General features: G+C 36.2%; 2 protein-coding genes across 2 annotated transcripts; one reads left to right on the top strand and one right to left on the bottom strand.

Moving 5' to 3' along the window:
* Positions 1 to 9,216: 9,216 nt before the first annotated feature.
* Positions 9,217 to 10,161, bottom strand: LOC103344950 (olfactory receptor 51V1). Its single transcript, XM_008267974.3, has one exon. The coding sequence runs from the start codon at positions 10,159 to 10,161 to the stop codon at positions 9,217 to 9,219; it is 945 nt and encodes a 314-aa protein (XP_008266196.2).
* Positions 10,162 to 19,096: 8,935 nt separating this feature from the next.
* On the top strand, positions 19,097 to 20,050 carry OLFR622 (olfactory receptor 622). The gene has a single exon (NM_001171453.1). It carries the CDS (start codon positions 19,097 to 19,099, stop codon positions 20,048 to 20,050), a length of 954 nt encoding a protein of 317 aa, NP_001164924.1.
* Positions 20,051 to 23,636: the final 3,586 nt, after the last annotated feature.

Below are 23,636 nucleotides of genomic sequence, written 5' to 3'. Positions count from 1 at the left end.
AAGAACTCAAACTATCCCTCTTTGCAGATGATATGATTTTTTATTTAGGGGATCCAAAGAACTCTACTAAGAGACTATTGGAACTCATAGAGGAGTTTGGCAAAGTGTCAGGATATAAAATCAATGCACAAAAATCAACAGCCTTTGTATACACAGACAATGCCACGGCTGAGTAAGAACTTCTAAGATCAATCCGATTCACAATAGCTACAAAAACAATCAAATACCTTGGAATAAACTTAACCAAGGACGTTAAAGATCTCTATGATGAAAATTACAAAACCTTGAAGAAAGAAATAGAAGAGGATACCAAGAAATGGAAAAATCTTCCATGCTCATGGATTGGAAGAATCAATATCATCAAAATGTCCATTCTCCCAAAAGCAATTTATAGATTCAATGCATACCAATCAAGATACCGAAGACCTTCTTCTCAGATCTGGAAAAAATGGTGCTGAAATTTATATGGAGGCACAGGAGACCTCAAATACCTAAAGCAATCTTGTACAACAAAAACAAAGCTGGAGGCATCACAATACCAGATTTCAGGACATACTACAGGGAAGTTGTAATCAAAACAGCATGGTACTGGTACAGAAACAGATGGATAGACCAATGGAACAGAATTGAAACACCAGAAATCAATCCAAACACCTACAGCCAACTCATATTTGATCAAGGATCCAAAACCAATCCCTGGAGTAAGGACAGCCTATTCAATAAATGGTGCTGAGAAAACTGGATTTCCACATGCAGAAGCATGAAGCAAGACCCCTACCTATCACCTTACACAAAAATTAACTCAACATGGATTAAAGACTTAAATCTATGACCTGAAACAATCAACTTATTAGGAAGCATTGGAAAAACCCTGCAAGATAAAGGTACTAACAATGACTTCTTGGAAAATACCCCAGAAGCACAGGCAGTCAAAGCCAAAATTAACATTTGGGATTGCATCAAATTGAGAAGTTTCTGGACTGCAAAAGAAACAGTCATGAAAGTGAAGAGGCAACCAACAGTATGGGAAAATATATTTGCAAACTTTGCAACTAATAAAGGGTTGATAACCAGAATCTACAAAGAAATCAAAACTCCACAACATCAAAACAAACAACCCACTTAAGAGATGGGCCAAGGACCTCAATTGCCATTGTTCAAAAGAGGAAATCCAAATGGCCAACATGCACATGAAAAAATGTTCAAGGTCACTAGCCATCAGGGAAATGCAAATCAAAACCACAATGAGGTTTCACCTCACCCCAGTTAGAACGGCTCACATTCAGAAATCTACCAACAATAGATGCTGGTGAGGATGTGGGGAGAAAGAGACACTAACCCACTGTTGGTGGGAATGCAAACTGGTTAAGCCACTATGGAAATCAGTCTGGAGATTCCTCAGAAACCTGAATATAACCCTACCATTCAACCCAGCCATCCCACTCCTTGGAATTTACCCAAAAGAAATGAAATTGGCAAACAAACAAGCTGTCTGCACATTAATGTTTATTGTAGCTCAATTCACAATAGCTAAGACCTGGAACCAACCCAAATGCCCATCAACAGTAGACTGGATAAAGAAATTATGGGACATGTACTCTATCGAATACTATGCAGCAGTCAAAAACAATGAAACCCGGTCATTGGCAACAAGATGGAGAATTTGGAAAACATCAGGCTTAGTGAAATAAGCCAATCCCAAAGGGACAAATACTACTTGTTCTCCCTGATCGGTGACAACTAACTGAGCACCAAAGGGGAAACTTTTTGAAGTGAAATGGACACTATGAGAAACAGTGACTTGATCAGCTCTTGTCCTGACGGTTGATGTACAATGTAATACTTTATCCATTTTAGTATTTTCTTTGTTCTAGTACCATTGGTTGAACTCTGTAATTAACACACAATTATTCTTAGGTGTTTACATTTTAACTGAAAAGTGATCCCAGTTAGGAATTTGCAAAACATTATGCTGAGTGAAATAAGCCAATCCCAAAGGGGCAAATACCACTTTTCTCCGATAGGTGACAACCAACTGAGCACCAAAAAGGAAACCAGTTAAAGTGAAAGGAACACTATGAGAAATGGTGACTTGATCAGCCCTCACCCTGACTGTTGATGAACAACTTAATATGTTATCCCTCTTAGTATTTTTGTTTGTTTGTTCTACTTAATACTTTTGGTTGAATACTGTAATCAATACACAATTCTTCTCAAGTGCTGAAACTTAACTGAAAAGTGATCGCTGTTAAATATAAGAGTGAGAATAAGAGAGGGAAGAGATGTGCAATTTGGGTCATGCTCAAGCTGACTTACCTCAAACAGTGGAGTTAGAAACAGACCAGGGGACTCCAATTCAATCCCATCAAGGTGGCATGTACCAATGCCAAATCACTAGTCCCGGTGATCAATTTCTGTTCACAATTGATCATAATGATAGGACTAAGAACCAAAGGGATCACATAAACAAGACTAGTGTCTGCAAATACTAGCTGACAGAATAAAAAAGGGAGAGAATGATCCAACATGGGAAGTGAGATACACAGCAGACCCATAGAATGGCAGATGTCCTAAACAGCACTCTGGCCTCAGAATCAGCCCTTAAGGCATGCGGATCTGGCTGAAAAGCCCATGAGAGTATTTCAGGTATGGAAAGCCAAGACACTCTGGTGAAAAAAAAAATGACCTAAATGAAAGATGTCTGCGAGTGAGATCCCAGTGGAAAGAACGGGTCATCAAAGAAGGAGGTACCTTTCTCTGAAGGGAAGAGAGAACTTCCACTTTGACTATGGCCTTGTCTAAATATGATCAGAGTCGGTGAACTCAGGGTGCTTCCATGGCCTTGGCAGCTTATGACAAGAGCCTAGGGTGATTACTGATGCCATAAACAGGAGTGTCAATTTGTTGAGTCAACAACAGGAGTCACTGTGCACTTACTCCTCATGTAAGATCTCTGTCCTTAGTGTGCTGTACTTTGAGATTCAATGCCATAACTAGTACTCAAACAGTATTTTTCACTTTATGTTTCTGTGTGGGATCAAACTGTTGAAATCTTTACTTAATGTATGCTAAACTGATCATCTGTATATAAAGAGAATTGAAAATGAATCTTGATGTGAATGGAAGGGGAGAGGGAATGGGAAAGGGGAGGGTTGCGGGTGTGACGGACGTTATGGGGGGGAAGCCATTGAAATCCATAAGCTGTACTTTGGAAATTTATATTCATTATATAAAAGTTAAATTGAAAATGGAAAAAAAAGAAACTAAAAACCCATCAGGGGTCTGTAATTGGTAATCCTATCCACCCTATCTCATGAATAAAAAAATCTAAGTTTTGCTACAGGCAGCCTCAGGGAGGAGGCAAGCCCTTGTCCACCCTAAATGGATTCTGCCCCTGTTCTTATTCTGACATAAGCCTGACCTAACAACCTATTAATCCCTCTAATCCCCACAATAACACATATATCATTATTATTTGTAGTACTGGCTTACAAAACCATGGTAAATTTTATATTAATGATTGCCATCGGGATAATTATTTATCACAACAGTTTCTTAAGACCATAACTTTATTTACACTGCCAAGACTTCATACAATCTGATAAAATAATCCAGGGTGTTCATTGCTTCCCTTCTTTTTCCATTCCAGTATCAGGGGTCATAAGAAAAGGTGACAACCTCTTCAAGTCACAATATCTTAGAGACATCTGGTACACCGTGATAGGAATCCCAGGGCTGGAAGACACATACACATGAATCTCCATCCCTATTTGTTCCATGTATATAGTTGCTATTGTCCCTGGTCATCACTGAGTACAGTCCTCATAAACCCATGTACATTTTCCTTTCTCATCTGCACCAATACCAAAGAAACTAGCAATCTTCTGGGGAGATTTTCTTTTGGAAACTGTGCATCTCGGATGATTTTCCTCCACTTCATCTTTGTTGCAGAGGTTGCCACATTGCTGGCCACTGCTTTGCTCCCTGATTTTGGGCCACAACATACAACTCCATTACATACCCTCCTTGCTAAGCTGTATGTGGTGGTTCTACCTACTCTAAACCCCTGAGTTTTTGGAGTTAAGTTCAAGCAAATCCAGGAGAAAGTTATCCAAGTGTTTTCGTTGAGCAAGACATGTTGTTGGTTTAGAATAAGAGGCTTCATTCTTCATTTGCCCAAATATATAAAACATTAAGAGTACCTAACTTTATAGTGTATGTCTTGTATCATGTCAGCCCAAGAATGGACAATAACAACAGATTCATGGGTAAATGAGACATGTTAAAATTTTGCTGGTTATTCTGCTGCTTATCAGAACAACACTAAAACAAGGACACACCATTTTCTCCATAATTTTCAGTTTTGTTAAAAATGGCTTACAGCATGAGAATTGAATATTCAGTTTCAATTTTATATTGAATGAGTAGCTTAGAACTAAAGGTACAGCTTACCTTCATTTTGTAAAATTTTAAAACAAAGCTGTAATCACCATGAGATTTTCTTTATCTATTTCCCTGTAATTTTACCTCTGTAATAAAAAAAAAAAGTCCTCACAGATTTGACAAATCCCAGATAGCTGATCTTGGTCTTGAATATATATTCTTTCTTGTCATCTGTAAGTTTATCTTCTTAGGGGGCTTAAAATATTATATATTTTATGAGATTGTTGATAACATTAAATGAAGGGATCCATATCATTTCTTTTTAAAAAATAGATTTATTTATTTAATTTGAAAGGTAGAGTTAAAGAGAGGCAAAGAGAGAAAGAGAAAGAAAAAGAGAGAGAGAGAAAGATAGTTAGGTCTTCTATCCACGGTTTCACTCCCCAGATGTCTGCAATAGCCAGAGCTGCACTGATCCAAAACCAGGATCAGGAGCTTCTCCAAGTCTCCCAAGTAAGTGTAGGGGTCCAAGGACTTGGACAGTTTCTACTGCTTTCCCAGACCATAGCAGAGAGATGGATCAGAAGTGAAGCAGCTGGGACTTGAACCAGCACCCATATGGGATGCTGACACTGCAAGTGGCACTTTTACCCAGTACACCATAGCTGTGGCCCCAAATTCCTTATTTATTTTATTTTTTTAAAGATTTATTTTATTTATTTGGAAGACAGAGTTACAGAGAGAGAGGCAGAGACAGAGAGAGAGGTCCTCCATCTTCTGATTCACTCCCCAAATGGCCGCAACGGTCGGAGCTGCACCGATCCAAAGCCATGAGCCAGGAACTTCCTCCAGGTCCATCACGTAAGTGCAGGGGCCCAAGGACTTGGGCCATTCTCCACTGCTATCCCAGGCCATAACAGAGCGTTGGATTGGAAGAGGAGCAGCCAGGACTAGAATTGGCGCCCATATGGGATGCCAGTGCTTCAGGCCAGGAAATAAACCCACGATGCCAGAGCGCCGCCCCCACAAATTCTTTTTTTTAAATAAATGAATTTATTTATCTGGAAGGCAGAGTTACAGAGAGGCAGAGGCAGAGAGAGAGAGGTCTTCCATCTGCTGGTTCACTCCCCAAATGGCCACAATGGCTGGAGCTTGGCTGGTCCAAAGCCAGGACCCAGAAGTTTTTCCAGGTCTCCCACATGGATGCAGGGACTCAAAGACTTGGGCCATTTTCAACTGTTTTCTCAGGCCACAGCAGAGAGCTGGATCAGAAATGGAACAACCAAGACATGAACTGGCATCCAAATGGAATGACTGTGTCACAAGTGCCATCTTTACGTGCTATGCTTCAATGTTGGCCCAGTTAGAACGGCTCTCACACAGAAATCAACAAACAACAAATGCTGGCAAAGATGTGGAGAAAAAGATGCCCTAATCCATTGTTGTTTGGAATGTAAATTGATGCAGTCATTGTGGAAGAGCGTATACAGAGCTTCTAAGCTAAAAAATAGATCTACCACAGCATCTAGCAATCCCATTCCTGGGGATTTACCCAAGGGAAATGAAATTAGCATATAAAAGAGTTATCCATAACCCCAAATTTATTGCAGCTCAATTCATAATAGCTAACATATGAAATCAACCCAGAATTCCATCAATGGATGACTGTATAAAGAAAATGTGTTATTTATACATTATGGAATACTACTTACCTATAAAAATGAATGAAATACTATCTTTTGCAACAAAGTGGGTGCAACTTGAAACCATAAATCTTAGTAAAATAAGCTAGTCCCCCTCCCAAAAATCATCTTTTCCCTGATTTTTGGTGACTAACATACAATGTAACAAAAATGTAATGCATGTGAACAAAATTAAAATTTTTAGATATGATTTTTTTACAGCCCTTGTCTATACTCTTGAGGAACAATTATTTTTTTTTTTACTTAGCAGATGGTTAAACTTGTGGTTATAAAATAAACAAAATGTATGGCATTGTAAAAATGTATATAAAAAATAAGAAAGGAAGGAAAAGGTAGGGTGGAAGTGGGGGGGGGGGAGGTGATCGTGGAAACATCACTAGGCTCCTAAATCTATATATGAAAATCATGAAATTGGTTTACCCTATATACATAATTTTTTAAAAGATTATAGGTATGGTTTTAAGTAGACTCAATGGAAAATAATCAAACAAAATTCAGCAAAGGAATTAGAAATGCTAGATTTCAATATGGAGAGAACAGACCAGCTGAGATTCTCTCACCATGGGTCTACTAAGTGAGACACACAAATGACAGGTCCAATGAGTTCTCCCTGCCAATGCTCAGGGACCTGACAGCTGTCCGGTTAGATCTCTTTCCTTTTCCTCAGCTTCCCTCCAATGCAGCAATAAGGTCAACTGTGAGGTGAGTGGGCATTGACATATGGAGGAAAGAAACAGATCTATGGCCTTACTTTTGATAGAAAATATTCAAATCAAGTTACACCACAGCAGAGATTTCTTTTTAAGCTCAAAACATTACTTCAAACTTCACATGAAAAATCAGCAGTTCAGACAACTGTTAGCATAAATAGGGTCGCTTGGAACAAGATAACATCATGAAAGTGAATAAGCAAAAAAAAAAAAAAAAAAAAACAAAACAAAACAAAAAAAAACTGTCCCCTCCTGATCGTAAAGTATAAAGTGTGAAATTTATAACATAGGTATAAATAGTGGTATAAATAGCATACCTTGGTATACCAAGATATTGATTGAGAATATGGTCTATAAACAAATTTTCATGTGATAACTCAATAATATATATTTAATCAATTTATTTATAATGTAAAACCTTTAACTCATAACAAAGACACCACCACCAGGAAACAAATGGGACAATAGGGAAATAGCTGTAACATCAAACTAAGCAGTATCTTCTACTATAAAATGTTAACTCTAAACCAAATTTTCTGCATCATTATGTTTTAGTAATTTAAAATTCTGTAATCACAACTTTATCATTTACAAATATAATAATTATTATTTTTCTTCAGAGTGTTGCTCTGAGGATTTATAGGGTCACAAGTGCTTCCAATGTGTATGGTACATAATAGGTATCTGACAAATATAATCTTATTTGTATATTTATCATTATTTCTGTGATGGGTGTTAAATTCTTTATAATAAAGACACATAGAAAATTATATCCACCAATTTAGTGAAATGCATTTGTAACTATATGGTTTTATAATCATATGGTGTGAATGTCTGTAAAGACCATTATTCACATCAAAACTAGAAAAGAGCAAATGTCGACCAATTCAAGGATAAATAAAGTTTGCTGTGTAGATACAATACAAGAGTTTTCAATAATAAATTTTAACTAAGTATAAATACAGGCAACATCAGGAATGAATCTGAAAGTATTATTCTCAGTGAAAGAATTATAATATAAAGATTATATTGATTATAGCATAATAGACATGATCTGCTCTTAAAGGACAAACTGTGTGAAAAAAATCAGATTAGTGGCTACAGGAACTCAGACTTGTGGAAGAAGATGACCAAAAGTACCCAGAAAAGCACCTTTGAAGTTGGTGAAAATATTCTAAATCTTTATTCTGGTGAAGTTTTTATGACTACAAATATTATTTAAAGCTCATCAATATGTATGTAGACATCTGACAAGGGTGAATTTTAATTTGTAATTATGCCTCAAAAAATGGTCTTAAAAATATATGAAAATAATTCACATGTCATTATACAAATAACATTTTGAGTAAATTTACTAATGCTGAGTCCAACTGTAAACACTTTTTTAGCATCTGTGATTTACACAGGTCATTTTTTGATACTTTATTTATCATATAAGTGTTTTATAATGGTTATAGAGCTGAAATAGTAGGAATTACATGAGGAAGGCAGAAAATAAAGAGTTGTCACATAATTTCAAATGGACTATAACAGAACAAATCTCTTCACCTCTTAAAAAATTGACAGCTAATTTAACCTGTGTGTATTTCAAAATACAATTATGCAATAGGAAATAATATCTACTTCTTGGTTTTGATGAAGTTATTAAATGCAAAACATAGTTACATTAATTGGTCATTGCAAAATTTTAGGCTATTTTTTTTGACTGAAGCAGGGGATGTAAAGAGATAAGAAAATCCAAAGTAAAGATTTTTCAAAGGATCCACATAGTTTTCAAATGGCAACTGCTGTGTTTTTATCCTTTGGATAATGAATCCTAGAAGTCATGTTTTTATTCTGGCAATTAATAGTTATAGATACTCTTCATGGAGTGTCTAGGAAGAAAGATTGGTTGGTGAACAAGATAGCAATTAATTTCATTATTTGCTATTTTTTACACTATAAAAGTCCCATCACATTGTAACGCTTATAGTATGGCACTGTGGCTAAACTGGGGTACTAGCTACCAGACAAACATGAAATAAGAATGTCATTTAGAGCAATAAAACTAGACTAGGAAAATGGTTGATCTTTTATTAATTACTTGAACTGCTTTATTCAGCCATATTTAACTTTTTCAAAATCAGTGGATCCAAAAATACCTTCACTCTAATCTGCATTATAAAGTCTGTATTTTACAAGCAGATCTGACTCAGAAATTATGATTCCCAGACCATAAATATTCACATTGACTTTAATAAACTGTGTCACAAAATTATGCATGCCTACCTTGACTTAATGATGGTTGTAGGAAATTAGGGAGGTATTTGTAACATATGAAACATTATTGAACCAGCAGATGTTAAATCCATTTACACCTACTTTACCCTGTGCTTTGTAACTTGTGAAGTTATGAATATGTTCATATTTGATCTCAAGACTTAGGATGCTTTCAAGGAGAATAATCTCTGAACTCTTCTTCGTATCTGCTGGGTTTTGATACTATAAATAATTGGGTTCATCATGGGTGGGAAAAGGATATAGATGTTACCCATGAGGACGTGAACAAGTGGTGAGAGGTGTTTCCCAAATCGGTGCACCATAGTCAGACCAATGATTGGGATGTAGAAAACCAAAACTGCACAGATGTGAGATACACATGTCTGCAAAGACTTGATTCTCTCTTCCTGCGATGCAATAGCTAAGACAGTATGCAAGATCAGGATGTAGGAGATAAGTATGAGCACTGCATCCAACAACAAATTGCTAATAACCAAGGCAAGGCCATAGATGCTGTTAAAGCGAATGTCTGAACAGGCCATCCTTATTAAATCTTGGTGTAGGCAGAAGGAGTGAGACAGGATGTGAGGACGGCAATAATTTAAGAACTTCAAACGGATAATGACTGGAGGTATGAGCAAAGAGCTCCTACATAGGATTGTCATCCCAATTTTCATGATTTTGTCATTAGTTAAGATAGAGGAATAGCGTAATGGGTTGCAAATGGCAATATAGCGGTCAAAAGCCATAGCGAGCAGGACAGAAGACTCCATGAAAGACAGACCGTGGATGAAATATGACTGGGCAATGCAGGAATCCAAGCTGATCTCTCTAATGAAGCCCCACAGGATCCCCAGAACTGTGTGCACAGTAGACAGTCCCATGCACAGGTCAGTGAGGGCCAGCATGGCCAGGAAGTAGAACATGGGCTGGTGCAGGCTCACCTCAGTCCGGATCACATGGAGCACCATGCAGTTTCCCAGGAAAACCATAGCATAGATGGTGGAGAAAGGGATGGAGATCCAGAGATAGTGGACTTCCAGGCCAGGAAATCCAGTGAGAACAAATCTTGAATTGTTAGAGTTTGAGATTGAGATAGCAGACATTAATAGAAGACTGAAAATATGCCTAGAGTAAATTGTAAATTACATAAATTTGTGATGTCTAATTTCTAGTAATGTTTGTTTGATTTTGGAAGAAAATAAAGAAAAATACAGTTTCCATAAGCGTCATAAACTCAATAAAGTAGAAACTTGATTATGTTTTCTTTAAGGGCAGAAATCTTTAGAATAGATGTGGAATTTCCCTCGATAGGAACAGGGATGTGGGAAAGTTCGGGACTTTTATGTAGAGACAGTAATGTCACTGGGCTCAGGGGACTTTGGTCAGAGACTCGACTCTGCGAGACTCTGGGAGTCTCTGAGGGTCTTGTTCATTCCTAAAGGAAGACAATATATAATCGCAGATGTGTATTGCTTCCATGGCTGGCATTACCCTTAGGAGAATGAGAAACATACAGTCATTTTTTCTGTTTGCTACTGTGCTTTTCATTTCTCCCAGAAGCTCATACTATCTCAGAAGAAATGCATGAGTCTAAATAAATACACTTTGCAGAGCATTATAAAATGTCAGGAGAAACTAAACAAACTGAAATCAGAGCATTCTTGTCCATTTTACATGGCTTGGTTTCACTCTGGTTTGTTTATTTATTGATTCACATAGAAATGTATTTCCACCCCTATTTTCATGTGCTTCTTTATCTTGTATAAGGTTTCACCTTTTCTGATACCATGACACTGATATTTTTCTGGATCTGTCATGTATGCGATAACATGAATGGCAGGCATCTTAAATTGAGAAATGCTAAACAAATGTCTGATATATTTTTTATCTATGAGAGTGTTAGCTATTCGTAGGGTTAATAAATTCATTTTTAAACACAGTGATTTTTATAACAAATGGTCATGAGAGAAATATCTAGGCCTAGCCATCTATAGATCTATACTTCATACTCATTAATTTCAGCACCTCCCACTCTAATTCCTTAAAGAAACCTGTGTGTGTCTTTGGTTGAGAGAAACTAGAATTAACACAGTTTGCAAGATTAATTCTAGGACTTCAAAATACTAATAGAACTCTATAGAAGGCTACCAAAATTATTTTTATAGGTGAGTAATTACAAACTGTTTCTAACTCTTGTTCTCACTGGCATATATGTGTGTGTATATATATATATATATATACACACACACACACACACACACACAAATTTAGAAAGCTATTTCTAAACGGCAGTGATTTCATATGTTAAATCTAAAATAATATTTACAAATATAAAGAAAGTATTTGAAATACCTGGGCACCTAGTCACTATTACCAAAATACAACTGAGTACCTGAAATAGTAGTCTTGTTAATAAGCCATTAATAACTCTAATAAAGAGGAAACAAATTTTGAAACAAAAAATATTCAAGATGTACTTTTCTTTTAAACAAGAGTCAGTTAAATAAGTATTAGTAGCTTATATAATGAGTTTCAAATAATAAGGGTAAGAGAAGACATTGAATATATAGGACCAAAAGGTTGGGTATGCCAAGGTACAAAACAAAAACAACTTATCTTTTCTGTGAAGCCTCCAAGACAGTGATCCCTTTCCTCAAAGAAAATTACTCATTTTCCAACATAGAATTAACTGCCCAGAGGTGCTACTGCTTTTCTTTTTTTAAATTTTATTTAATAAATATAAATTTCCAAAGTACAGCTTTTGGATTACTGTGGCTATTTCCCCCCATAACCTCCCTCCCACCTGCAACCATCCCATCTCCCCTCACTCTCCCAGCACATTCAAATCAAGATTCATTTTCAATTATCTTTATATACAAAAGATCAATTTAGTATATACTAAGTAAAGATTTCAACAGTTTTCATCCACACAGAAACACAAAGTGTAAAGTACTGTTTGAGTACTAGTTATATCTTTAATTCACATAGTACAACACATTAAGGACAGAGATACTACATGGGGAGTAAGTGCACTGTGACTCCTGTTGTTGACTTAACAAATTGACACTCTTGTTTATGGCATCAGTAATAACCCTAGGCTCTTGTCATGAGTTGCCAAGGCTATGGAAGCCTTTTGAGTTCGCTGACTCTGATCATATATAGACAAGGTCATAGTCAATGTGGAAGTTCTCTCTTCCCTTCAGAGAAAGGTACCTCTTTCTTTGATGGCCGGTTCTTTCCGCTAGGATCTCACTCACAGAGATCTTTCATTTAGGTCATTTATTTTTTTTTCCCCAGAGTGTCTTGGCTTTCCATACCTGAAATACTCTCATGGGCTCTTCAGCTGGATCTGAATGCCTTAAGGGTTGATTCGGAGGCCAGAGTGCTGTTTAGGACATCTGCCATTCTATGGGTCTGCTGTGTATCCCGCTTCCCATGTTGGATCATTCTCTCCTTTTTAATTCTATCAGTTAGTATTAGCAAACACTAATCTTGTTTATGTGATCCCTTTGACTCTTAATCCTATCATCATGATCAATTGTGAACTGAAATTTATCACTTGGACTAGTGAGATGGCATAGTATAGCCACCTTGATGGGATTGAATTGGAGTCCCCTGGTATGTTTCTAACTCTACCATTTGGGGCAAGTCCGATTAAGCATGTACCAGCATGTACATCTCTTCCCTCTCTTATTCTCACTCTTATATTTAACAGGGATTACTTTTCAGTTAAGTTTCAACACTTAAGAATAACTGTGTATTAATTACAGAGTTCAACAAATAGTACTAAGTAGAACAAGCAAAAAATACTAAAAGGGATAAAGTATTAAGTTGTTCATCCACAGTCAGGGCAAGGGCTGATCAAGTCACCATTTCTGATAGTGTCCATTTCACTTTGACAGGTTTCCTTCTTGCTGCTCGGTCAGTTGTCACCAATCAGGGAGAACATATGATATTTGTCCCTTTGGGACTGGCTTATTTCACTCAGCATGATGTGTTTCAGATTCCTCCATCTTGTTGCAAATGACCAGATTTCATTTCTTTTAATGCTGTATACTATTCTATAGAGTACATATCCCATAATTTCTTTATCCAGTCTACTGTTGATTGGCATTTAGGTTTATTCTAGGTCTTATCTATTGTGAATTGAGCTGCAATAAACATTGAGGTGCAGACAGCTCTTTTATTTGCCAATTAAATTTCCTTTGGGTAAATTGCAAGATGTGGGATGGCTGGGTTGTATGGTAGAATTATATTCAGGTTTCTGAGGATTCTCCAGACTGACTTCCATAGTAGCTTTAGCAGTTTGCATTCCCACCAACAGTGGGTTAGTGTCCCTTTTTCCCCACATCCTCTGCAGCATCTATTGTTGGTAGATTTCTGTATGTGAGCCATTCTAAGCGGGGTGAGGTGAAACCTCATTGTGGTTTTGATTTGCATTTCCCTGATTGCTAGCGATCTTGAACATTTTTTCATGTGCATGTTGGCCATTTGGATTTCCTCTTTTGAACAATGTCTATTGAGGTCCTTGGCCCATCTCTTAAGTGGGTTGTTTGTTTTGTTGCTGTAGAGTTTCTTAATCTCTTTGTAGATTCTGGTTATTAATGCTCTATCTGTTGCATGGTTTGCAAATATTTTTTCCCATTCTGTCAGTTGCCTCTTCACTTTCCTGACTGTTTCTTTTGCGGTACATAAACTTCTCAATTTGATGTAATCTCAATAGTTAATTTTGGCTTTGACTGCCTGTGCCTCCGGGGTCTTTTCCAAGAAGTCTTTGGCGGTGCCAATATCTTGCAGGGTTTCTCCAATGTTCTCAAATAATTTGATGATGTCGCTTCAGAGATTTAGGTCTTTAATCCATGTTGAGTGGATTTTTGTGTAAGGTGTAAGGTAGGAGTCTTGCTTTATGCTTCTGCGCGTGTAAATCCAATTTTCCCAGCACCACTTATTGAATAGACTGTCCTTGCTCCAGGGATTGGTTTTAGATCCTTGATCAAATAAAAGTTGGCTGTAGATGTTTGGATTGATTTCTGGTGTTTCAATTCTCTTCCATTGGTCTATCCATCTGTTTCTGTACTGGCACCATGCTGAATAACATTTTTTTCCAATCCAAACCCTTTTTACACCCTTATTCTTATTTAAGATGTATTACGTATGCTACATATTAACATTTTGTATATTTTAGTAAATAGTTGTACAACCTTACAATAGTCATTTCTTGTTTAAAGAAAAGTACATCTTGAATAATATTTGTTTCAAAAATTTGTTTCTTCTTTATTAGAGTTATTAATGGCTTATTAACAACACTACAATTTCAGGTACTCATTTGTATTCTAGTAATAGTGACTAGGTGCCCAGGTATATCAAATACTTTCTTTATATTTGTAAATATTATTTTAGATATAAAATATGAAATCACTGCCGTTTAGAAATAGTTTTCTAAATTTGTGTGCGTGTGTGTGTATATATATATATATACACACATATATGCCATTGAGAACAAGAGTGAGAAACAGTTTGTAATTATTTATCTATATAAATCATTTTCATAGCCTTCTATGGAGTTCTATTAATATTTTGAAATTTTAGAATTATTCTTGCAAACTCTGTTAATTCTAGTTTCTCTTAACCAAAGACACACACAACATGTTTCGCTAAGGAATTAGAGTGGGAGAGGTACTGAGCATATTGAGTATGGAGTATAGATCTATAGATGGCTAGGCCTAGATATTTCTCTCATGACTACTTGTTAAAAAAATCACTGTGTTTAAAAAATGAATTTATTAACCCTATGAATAGCTAACACTCTCATAGATAAAATATATATCAGACATTTGTTTAGCATTTCTCAATTTAAGATGCCTGCCATTCATGTCTCATTTACCCATGAATCTGTTGTTATTGTCCATTCTTGGGCTGACATGATACAAGACATACACTATAAAGTTAGGTACTCTTAATGTTTTATATATTTGGGCAAATGAAGAATGAAGCCTCTTATTCTAAACCAACAACATGTCTTGCTCAACGAAAACACTTGGATAACTCTCTCCTGGATTTGCTTGATCTTAACTCCAAAAACTCAGTGGTTTAGAGTAGGTAGAACCACCACATACAGCTTAGCAAGGAGGGTATGTAATGGAGTTGTAAGTTGTGGCCCAAAATCAGGGAGCAAAGCAATGGCCAGCAATGTGGCAACCTCTGCAACAAAGATGAAGTGGAGGAAAATCATCCGAGATGCACAGTTTCCAAAAGAAAATCTCTCCAGAAGATTGCTAGCATCTTTGGTATAGTGATTGTTGAGAGAAAGATATACACTGTGCCAATGTACATGGGTTTATGAGGACTGACTCAGAGATGACCAGGGACAACAGGGTGCTGCCTACAACAGCAACTATATACACGGAACAAATAGGGATGGAGATTCATGTGTATGTGTCTTCCAGCCCCTGAGATCCTTATCATGGTGTAGCAGATGTCTCTAAGGTATTGTGGTTTGAGGAGGTTGTCAGCTTTTATTATGACCCCTGATACTGGAATGGAAAAAGGGAAGCAATGAACACCCTGGATTATTTTATCAGGTTGCATGAAATCTTGGCAGTGTAAATAAAGTTATTGCCTTAAGAAATTGTTGTGATCAATAATTATCCAGATGGAGGTGATTAATATAAAATTTACCATGGTTCTGTAAAGCCAATGCTATAAATAATAATGATATGTGTGCCTCTACAAAAATATTATGCTTGTTTTTCTTCCAGAATAATGTACCATGGTTTAAATACACTACAATTTATTTTAATATCCAGGGTTGATGTGGATTCAGAAATGTCAACTATGAGTAATATATCCATTATACTTCTAACATATATTTAAATTCATATACTTACAATGTGGATTTCTGCATCTAATATTCAAATTGCCACTACATTTTAACATTAGTATCTACTAAAATTAGTAGATATTTTAAAAAAGATTTTATTGATTTATTTGAGAAGTAGAGTCATAGACAGAAAGGGAGACAGAGAGAGTGGTCTTCCATCCGCTGGCTCGCTCCCCAAATGGCCACAATGGCCGGAGCTCAGCTGATCAGAAGCCAGGAGTCAGGAGCTTCACCCCGGTCTCTCATGCTGTTGCAGGGGCCCAAGGACTTGGGCCATCTGCTACTGCTTTCCCAAGCCATAGTAAAGAGCTGGATTGGAAGAGTTGCATCAGGGACACGAACCAGCACCCATATGGGATGCCAGCACTACAGTCAGAGGCTCAGCCTACTATGACACAGAGCTGGGTAATTGTGGCATCCGAAGAGTGGACCAGTGTTTGGGAGTTCATTCTCTCCCTTTCACAAATAAGTAATATTTATAATAATAATAACAATACATAAAACGAATTTTAAATTGGGAGGTGATCTCAAAATAAGAAATTTACATGTGTAACATGGACATGAAAATATGTTTAACATCACGGAAATTGTGTATCAATAACATTGTACAAGAGAACAAGGATAATGGAATCCAGATCATGCAATATCCTGAATATTATATTTTTTTCAAATGACTTATTTCTGGCAATAAGAAAGAATTCAAATATAGTCATTGTACAATTAAAGTTTGCAGTGTGCTTCCCTTACGTTTCAGACAGTCTGACAGCACTAAATATACTTGCTGTTCTTACAGATTTACCAAAGAACTGTAGGGCATCCCAGTCATCTCATTTGGTTGGAATTGGGACAGTCTCTCAAGACTATGCTCTCCAAAGTAAAAACACAAGAGAACTACCTGCAGTTCTTGGGAGTTTACAATGTTAGTGTGTCTGTTCCAGGAGGACATTATTACTGCAGTGTATTTAGTCCTGGCACAGTGGTCTTTGGCCTTCGACTGTGTCTCCCGAAGGACCTATCTGCCTTTCAAGCCTAAGGGAACTGCTAGCATCAGAAGCACCCATTACACAGCAACCACAATGGCCAGCTTGACACAGAGACCCACTACTGCAAGGAAAACACTCTCATATAAATAAGTTATTTCTACAACACATATTTACCTAGATGATACAGTTCATAATGAATGTTTGAGGATTTATGGAGGACAACCTTTAAAAAACTTGTCATTTAAGCATATCATGATTTTAATATTTAAGAAAAAGTAGGTGGAAGTCAATTGTAAAGGAAGATTTGTAGACATATAAATGATATTACACACTTCTAAGAGACATTAGTAAGGATTTGAATAATGTGACTTGGTAAAGAAGAGGATCCTGTTTATCCAAGAAGATACAGATAGACACACACACACACACACACACACACACACATTTATTTAGTTTCTTACACTTCATGGACTAACCCTGTTAGTTTCAGCTGCAGACTGGTTTCCAGCTAAGTTACACACACTGGAAACACAATGTATTCCGAGTAGGACCTTGAAGTGAATGAAGGGTACACAATCACTGTAAATTGATTGACAATCGCAGGAGGATCAGAGCCTTTGGTAACAGATCAAACATTTGTGACAAACTCAAGAGACTGTGGAAGACGCACAGATATATCTGATCTTCTATAAGAATTCTTTGGGAGATTCGGTATCTTCCTTTTGGTGCTAACAATCGAATGGACTCTAACAAAGTAGAAACAAAGACTAAGGTAAGGATTTTAACAGAACTGACAAATCAATAATTGATTGACCAAAGTAGTAGTAAAAAAAAGTAGTAGAATAGATAAAGTATGTGAGGATTATTCTGAGATTTCCTACATTTTTGCTGTGTCGATGTTGTTATCAAATTAAATACAAAGAGATGAGAGAATGGAAGAGCTTGATGAACTTAGTTCAGGGTATGTTTTTGCAGTCTCTTATAATATATTAATATGAAATATGTTGTTAATTCCATCAAGATTATAGTGTGGGAGTATCCTTCTGCTCTTAATCTGTATAAATGAAATCTGCTCTTTTTATGTAAATTAAAATGTTACATATAAAAGAAGCTATTTTTGCTGCTGAAATTAAAAAGGTGAATTGTAGTTTCTATGTTATTTCCTGTTACTTGAGTAGGCTTGCTGTGACAGCTGTAGGAAAGTTTGTCTCTATAGATAGAATCATAGCTTTTCAAAAATGGACTGGGATTACTACCAAGGAATAAGTTTAATTGCAACAATTTAAAATAACTTGACACCAGAAATAATTTTCCATTGTTTATTTTTGTGTATAATTCATTATCCTGTACATTTATTAAATAGAAAGTTGTAGTAAGCCATTGTTTTGGACCAGGCTCTTGCACCAGCTCCCATCAAATCAGATCAACAGTCAGATTGCATTCACCAATATTCTGCTTTCTTCAGACTTTCTGTTCAATAAAAATGATGTCCTAAACTAAACTCTCTGGAACATTTTCTACTGTGCTTTGTGGAATAGATTATTATTATCTATTTCTAGAATTTTTTTGAAAAAGTTCTTTGAGAACTTTATATGTTATAATTTTCTCCTTTGACATTCTAGAATAAGTTTAGATTTGATTGATGATTAAGCATTTATTGGATTTGTTTTATAAGGTTTGTTTAAGGTTTTAGGGTTAGGAAATTTTATTCTGAATTCTGGAATTTAATTAACATGTCTAAGGATGACAACGTAATTATAAATCATTGCAAGTTGGAACATCTGTTAATAATTGTGTGTGTTTATATTTTTCTTCATATTTTATCTCCATTTCCAGAAATATTCCTGGACTTAATAAATAGATAAAATTATTTTATTATTTATTGCTCCTCTGATAGGAATAGAACTGAATCAAATATCAAAACTCCAGAAAAAGTCAAGAAGGAAGAAGCTTAATCTTAACAGGTGGAAGATACTGGTGCTTCAGATGGCAAAATGAATTAGCTGAGGGTTTACAGAGGTTTAGGACAAGAGTCAGCCCTTCAGTTAGGTTATTATTCAAGTCTGGATTATTCCGAGGCAGGATCAGCAAGGAATCACTTCACAGTTCTCCATCTGCTCATAGGGCATTTACTTGGGCACTTCGCACGAAACTTGCAGTTTCTCCAATTTTAACATGGCAGCCAATACTACACATTACCATATCTCATCTTTCTTCCTGGTTGGTATTCCTGGTTTGCAAGATTTTCACTGCTGGATTGGAATTGCTGTTTGCCTTCTGTTTCTCTTGAGCCTACTGGGAAACAGCGTAATCATTGTTACCGTTAAGCTAGAGCCAAGCCTCCACCAACCTATGTATTTCTTCCTTTGCATGTTGGCAATGAATGATGTGGCTCTTGCCTATTCCACAGCCCCCAAGATGCTTGGCATCTTTTGGTTTGATGATCATCGGATTGACTTTAATGTCTGCCTTGCACAACTGTATTTTATCCACACATTTTGCGTTATAGAATCATCTCTGCTTGTCTCCATGGCCTTCGATCGCTTCATAGCTATTTGCATACCACTGCGGTATACAACCATTCTGACAACATCACTGGTCATTAAAATGGGTCTAGTTGGTGTGATTCGAGCTTCACTTCTGGTTTTGCCCTGTCCTGTCCTTATTAACAGACTTCCATATTACACTAAATATGTCATTAATCATGCCTATTGTGAGCACATGGCTGTGGTGAAGTTGGCCAGTGCCAACACGTTTGTTAACCGAGCATATGGAATTTCTGTGGCTCTTTCAGTGATAGTATTGGACTTAGGTCTCATAGCAGCATCCTACATCAAAATCCTGCAGGCTGTCTGTCGGCTCTCTTCCCAGAATGCTCGCTCTAAAGCATTGGGCACCTGTGCTGCTCACATCTGCACTATTCTTGTGTTATATACACCAGCGCTCTTTAGCTTCCTAACTCATCGCATTGGTAAGAAGGTACCTCCGAGTGTCCACATAATTTTTGCAAGTGTGTACCTTCTAGTACCCCCCACAGTGAATCCTCTCGTGTATGGCGTCAAGACAAAGCAGATTCGTGACCGAGTGTTGAATCTTTTCTTCCCAAACAAGAAGATTTCTGAAAATTAAAGCTCTTAATTGCAAACTCTTGAAATCCTGGTGTGTTTACAATTGTCTTATTCTTATTCCCATTTGTTGTTTCTTGATTCAGTGTGCTTTGTAGTTGGGATACTGGATGTTAGGCCATGTTGTTCTCTTGTTTTAGATTTTCATGTTTTCTCTTTCTTCCTTTAGAATTGAAAGGATTCTTTTCTATGGAAATCTTTAAATAAATATTAGCAACATTTACTTTTGTTATTACTATTTCATTCTATATCATTAATATTTTATTATGCCTACAAATGTAAATGACTATATCAGTTCTTATAGCAACTTAGCATTTTGCAATAGCTCAGACCCTGAAATTAATAACATTTATTTTTCCAATCAAAACCCTTTTTACACCCTTATTCTTATTTAAGATGTATTACATATGCTACATATTAACATTTTGTATATTTTAGTAAGAGTTGTACAACCTTACAATAGTCATTTCTTCCCTTTCATTATTGAGTGGTTTTATGTTTAAAAGCTAGGGTTTCTTTAAGAGAATAGTCATGTTCAACACTGTTTTCATCACTTATAGTGATAATATTACAGATTTCATTTAGTTTCATCATCTCTTAAATCCAGATAATATTTTGAGCACTACGTTAGGCAAAGGTAGGCTCATATGATTTAAATAGTGGAACAGTTATTACAATAGTCAAAAAATCTTATTCCATTTATAATAGGTATTAGAAGTATGATGATCCCTTACTAAACGTATTTTTCCCAATGCCTAAAGAGAAGATTCAACTGGGTATCTCTACCATGACATTTTGTGATTGTTTTCTCAACCAAACCACCCTACCAATTTTCTTATCACTGTTAATAACATCTCACAACACAGGAATTAGTAAAACAGAATCAGTTCATGTCAGAGCATATTTATTAAGTATTTAACATATGCTAAAATTATGTGATAAGCTGTATAGTAAAATAATAAAGAAATCAATGAAGAACAGTAATGAAAAAAAGCAAGTATCTTCAGGAGATACGGTAGGAAAAGAGTTTAATGTTATCTAATTTTCAAATCATGCACAAGATTACAAAACATCAAAAGCAACCCTGAGTGTGAATTAAATGTCCAAGTGTGGTTTGTTGGAGATTGCAAAGAAAGGCCAAGTTGTCTTGAATGATGAGAATTTTACCAGCTAAGAAATAAGAGCAAGAATTTCTAAGCAGATGTAGTATCATAATGAATGTGAATAGAAATAAGAAGAGAAGTGAGAGATCATCCAGAATAGATAACATAAAAATAAAAAAGAGAAGAATCTTCCAAGAACATCATGCAATTAGAAAAATAGTAGAGATAGCCAATAAGAAAAATGTTGATCTTCATTTCTCTTTCTCTCTCTCTCTTACTTTTTCTCTCTCTCTCCCTCTCTCTCTTTCTCATTTAAACAATGAAAATAGACTTTAAAAACAATATCTGCCGGCGCCGCGGCTCACTAGGCTAATCCTCCGCCTAGCGGCGCCGGCACACCGGGTTCTAGTCCCGGTTGGGGCGCCGGATTTTGTCCCGGTTGCCCTTCTTCCAGGCCAGCTCTCTGCTGTGGCCAGGGAGTGCAGTGGAGGATGGCCCAGGTGCTTGGGCCCTGCACCCCATGGGAGACCAGGAAAAGCACCTGGCTCCTGGCTCCTGCCATCGGATCAGCGCGGTGCGCCGGCCGCAGCGCGCCGGCCACGGCGGCCATTGGAGGGTGAACCAACGGCAAAGGAAGACCTTTCTCTCTGTCTCTCTCTCTCACTGTCCACTCTGCCTGTCAAAAAAAAAAAAAATATCAACATCTAGCTTTTGATACTATTAAGGTTATCAGTCACCTTTGGAAATAAAGGTCAATGCAATGATAATGCTGAATGGAACATTCCATCTTGTACAGAATGGATAATCTTGGCTCAACATAATAAATTTAGATCTTGAACTGAATTTATTCATTATATGAAAGTACTAAATTTTTCACTTTTAGAGCCTAATAGTATATATAATAATATATAATAGAGATAATATATAAAATGTAATATCATATATTCTATATATTTAAATATTGAATATATCTAATATTGAAGAATCAATGAAACAAAAATTACTGTTCTGAAATTTTCAAAGTTTGTTTACATCTTACCAAATTGATTAGAATAAAGATCACTAGCCATTGGGGGAACGAAAATAAAAACCATAATGAGTTTTAAACTGTCCCCAGTTAGAATGGCTATCATCAAAAAAAAAAAAATGATGGATGCAGGAGAAGACATAGGGAAAAAGTACTATGATACACTATTGGTGGGAATGTAAGCTGGTACAAACATTTTGAAAGACAGTATGGACTTTCCTCAATACTCTGATAATTGATCTACCAGCAATTAAGATCTTGGGAAATTACCCGAAGGAAATGAAATCAGCATATAAAAGAGTTATCCTTATCTCCATGATTATAACCATTAGATAACATATGGAATCAACCCAGATGTCCATCAACTAATGATGGGATAAAAAAAACTGTGGTACATGTACATGATAGAATACTACTCAATTGTAAAAAATAACAAAATCTTGTGTTTTATAACAAAATGTATGTGATTGGAGACCATTAGGCTATGTGAAATAAACCAGATCCAAAAAGACAAAAATCACATGTTTTCTCTGATTTATTTGAGCTGATATGCAGAGTACAATAAATCATATATGAGTGAAATTGATTTTGAGATTTGATTATTATTATAGCCCTTGTGTATACCCTCAAGGAACAGTGTTTTTTCCACTTGCTACTTGCTGAATTCTTTATTTAGCGGAGAGTTAAGCTTGTGATTAAAATGAAAATTCTGTCTTTGTAAAAATTAATATAAAAATAAGAAAGAAGGATGGAGAATAGGAGCAAGGAGGGAGGAGGGGTATAGTGGGAATATGAAATAAATAAAATCTACTCCCTTTATATAAATAAATCAAGTAATAAAGAATATGAACATATATATATATATATATATATATAAAATATCTACCAACCACTAGGTGCTTATAGTGAAGAGATAAACACTGAAAAGTAGTAGCACTTCTGTGCAATGAATTCTATGTTAGAACTCGAGTAGTTTCCTTGGAGGAAAGGAATCACTCTCTTTGGGTGCTACCAACACAGCATTTCAAAACTTATGGGATACAGCAAAAGCAATGTTAAGAGGAAAGTTTATAGCAATAGGTGCCTACATCAAGAAATTGTAAAGGCACCAATTAAATGAGCTTTCAATGCACCTAAAGGATCTAGAAAATCTGCAGCAAACCAGACCCAAAACTAGTAGGAGAAGAGAAATAATTAAAATTAGAGAAGAAATCAACAAGATTGAATGCAAAAAAAAAAATTACAAAAGATCAACCAAATGAAGAGCTGACTTTTTGAAAAAATAAACAAAATTGACACACTATTGGCCCAACTAACTAAAAAGAAGAGAAAAGACCCAAATCAATAAAATCAGAGATGAAAAAGGGAATGTAACAACAGACACCACAGAAATAAAAAGAGTCATCAGAAATTACTACAAAGAGTTATATGCTAGCAAACAGGGAAATCGATCAGAAATG

This window comes from Oryctolagus cuniculus, chromosome 1, assembly GCF_964237555.1.
Source record: "Oryctolagus cuniculus chromosome 1, mOryCun1.1, whole genome shotgun sequence".
NCBI classification, from domain to species: Eukaryota; Metazoa; Chordata; class Mammalia; order Lagomorpha; family Leporidae; genus Oryctolagus; species Oryctolagus cuniculus.
This window is presented reverse-complemented; position numbering and strand designations above follow the sequence as displayed.

Excerpts from the sequence above, each read along its gene's own strand:
- OLFR622 (NM_001171453.1), top strand. The coding sequence starts at position 19,097 with ATGGCAGCCAATACTACACATTACCATATCTCATCTTTCTTCCTGGTT.
- LOC103344950 (XM_008267974.3), bottom strand. The coding sequence starts at position 10,161 with ATGTCTGCTATCTCAATCTCAAACTCTAACAATTCAAGATTTGTTCTC.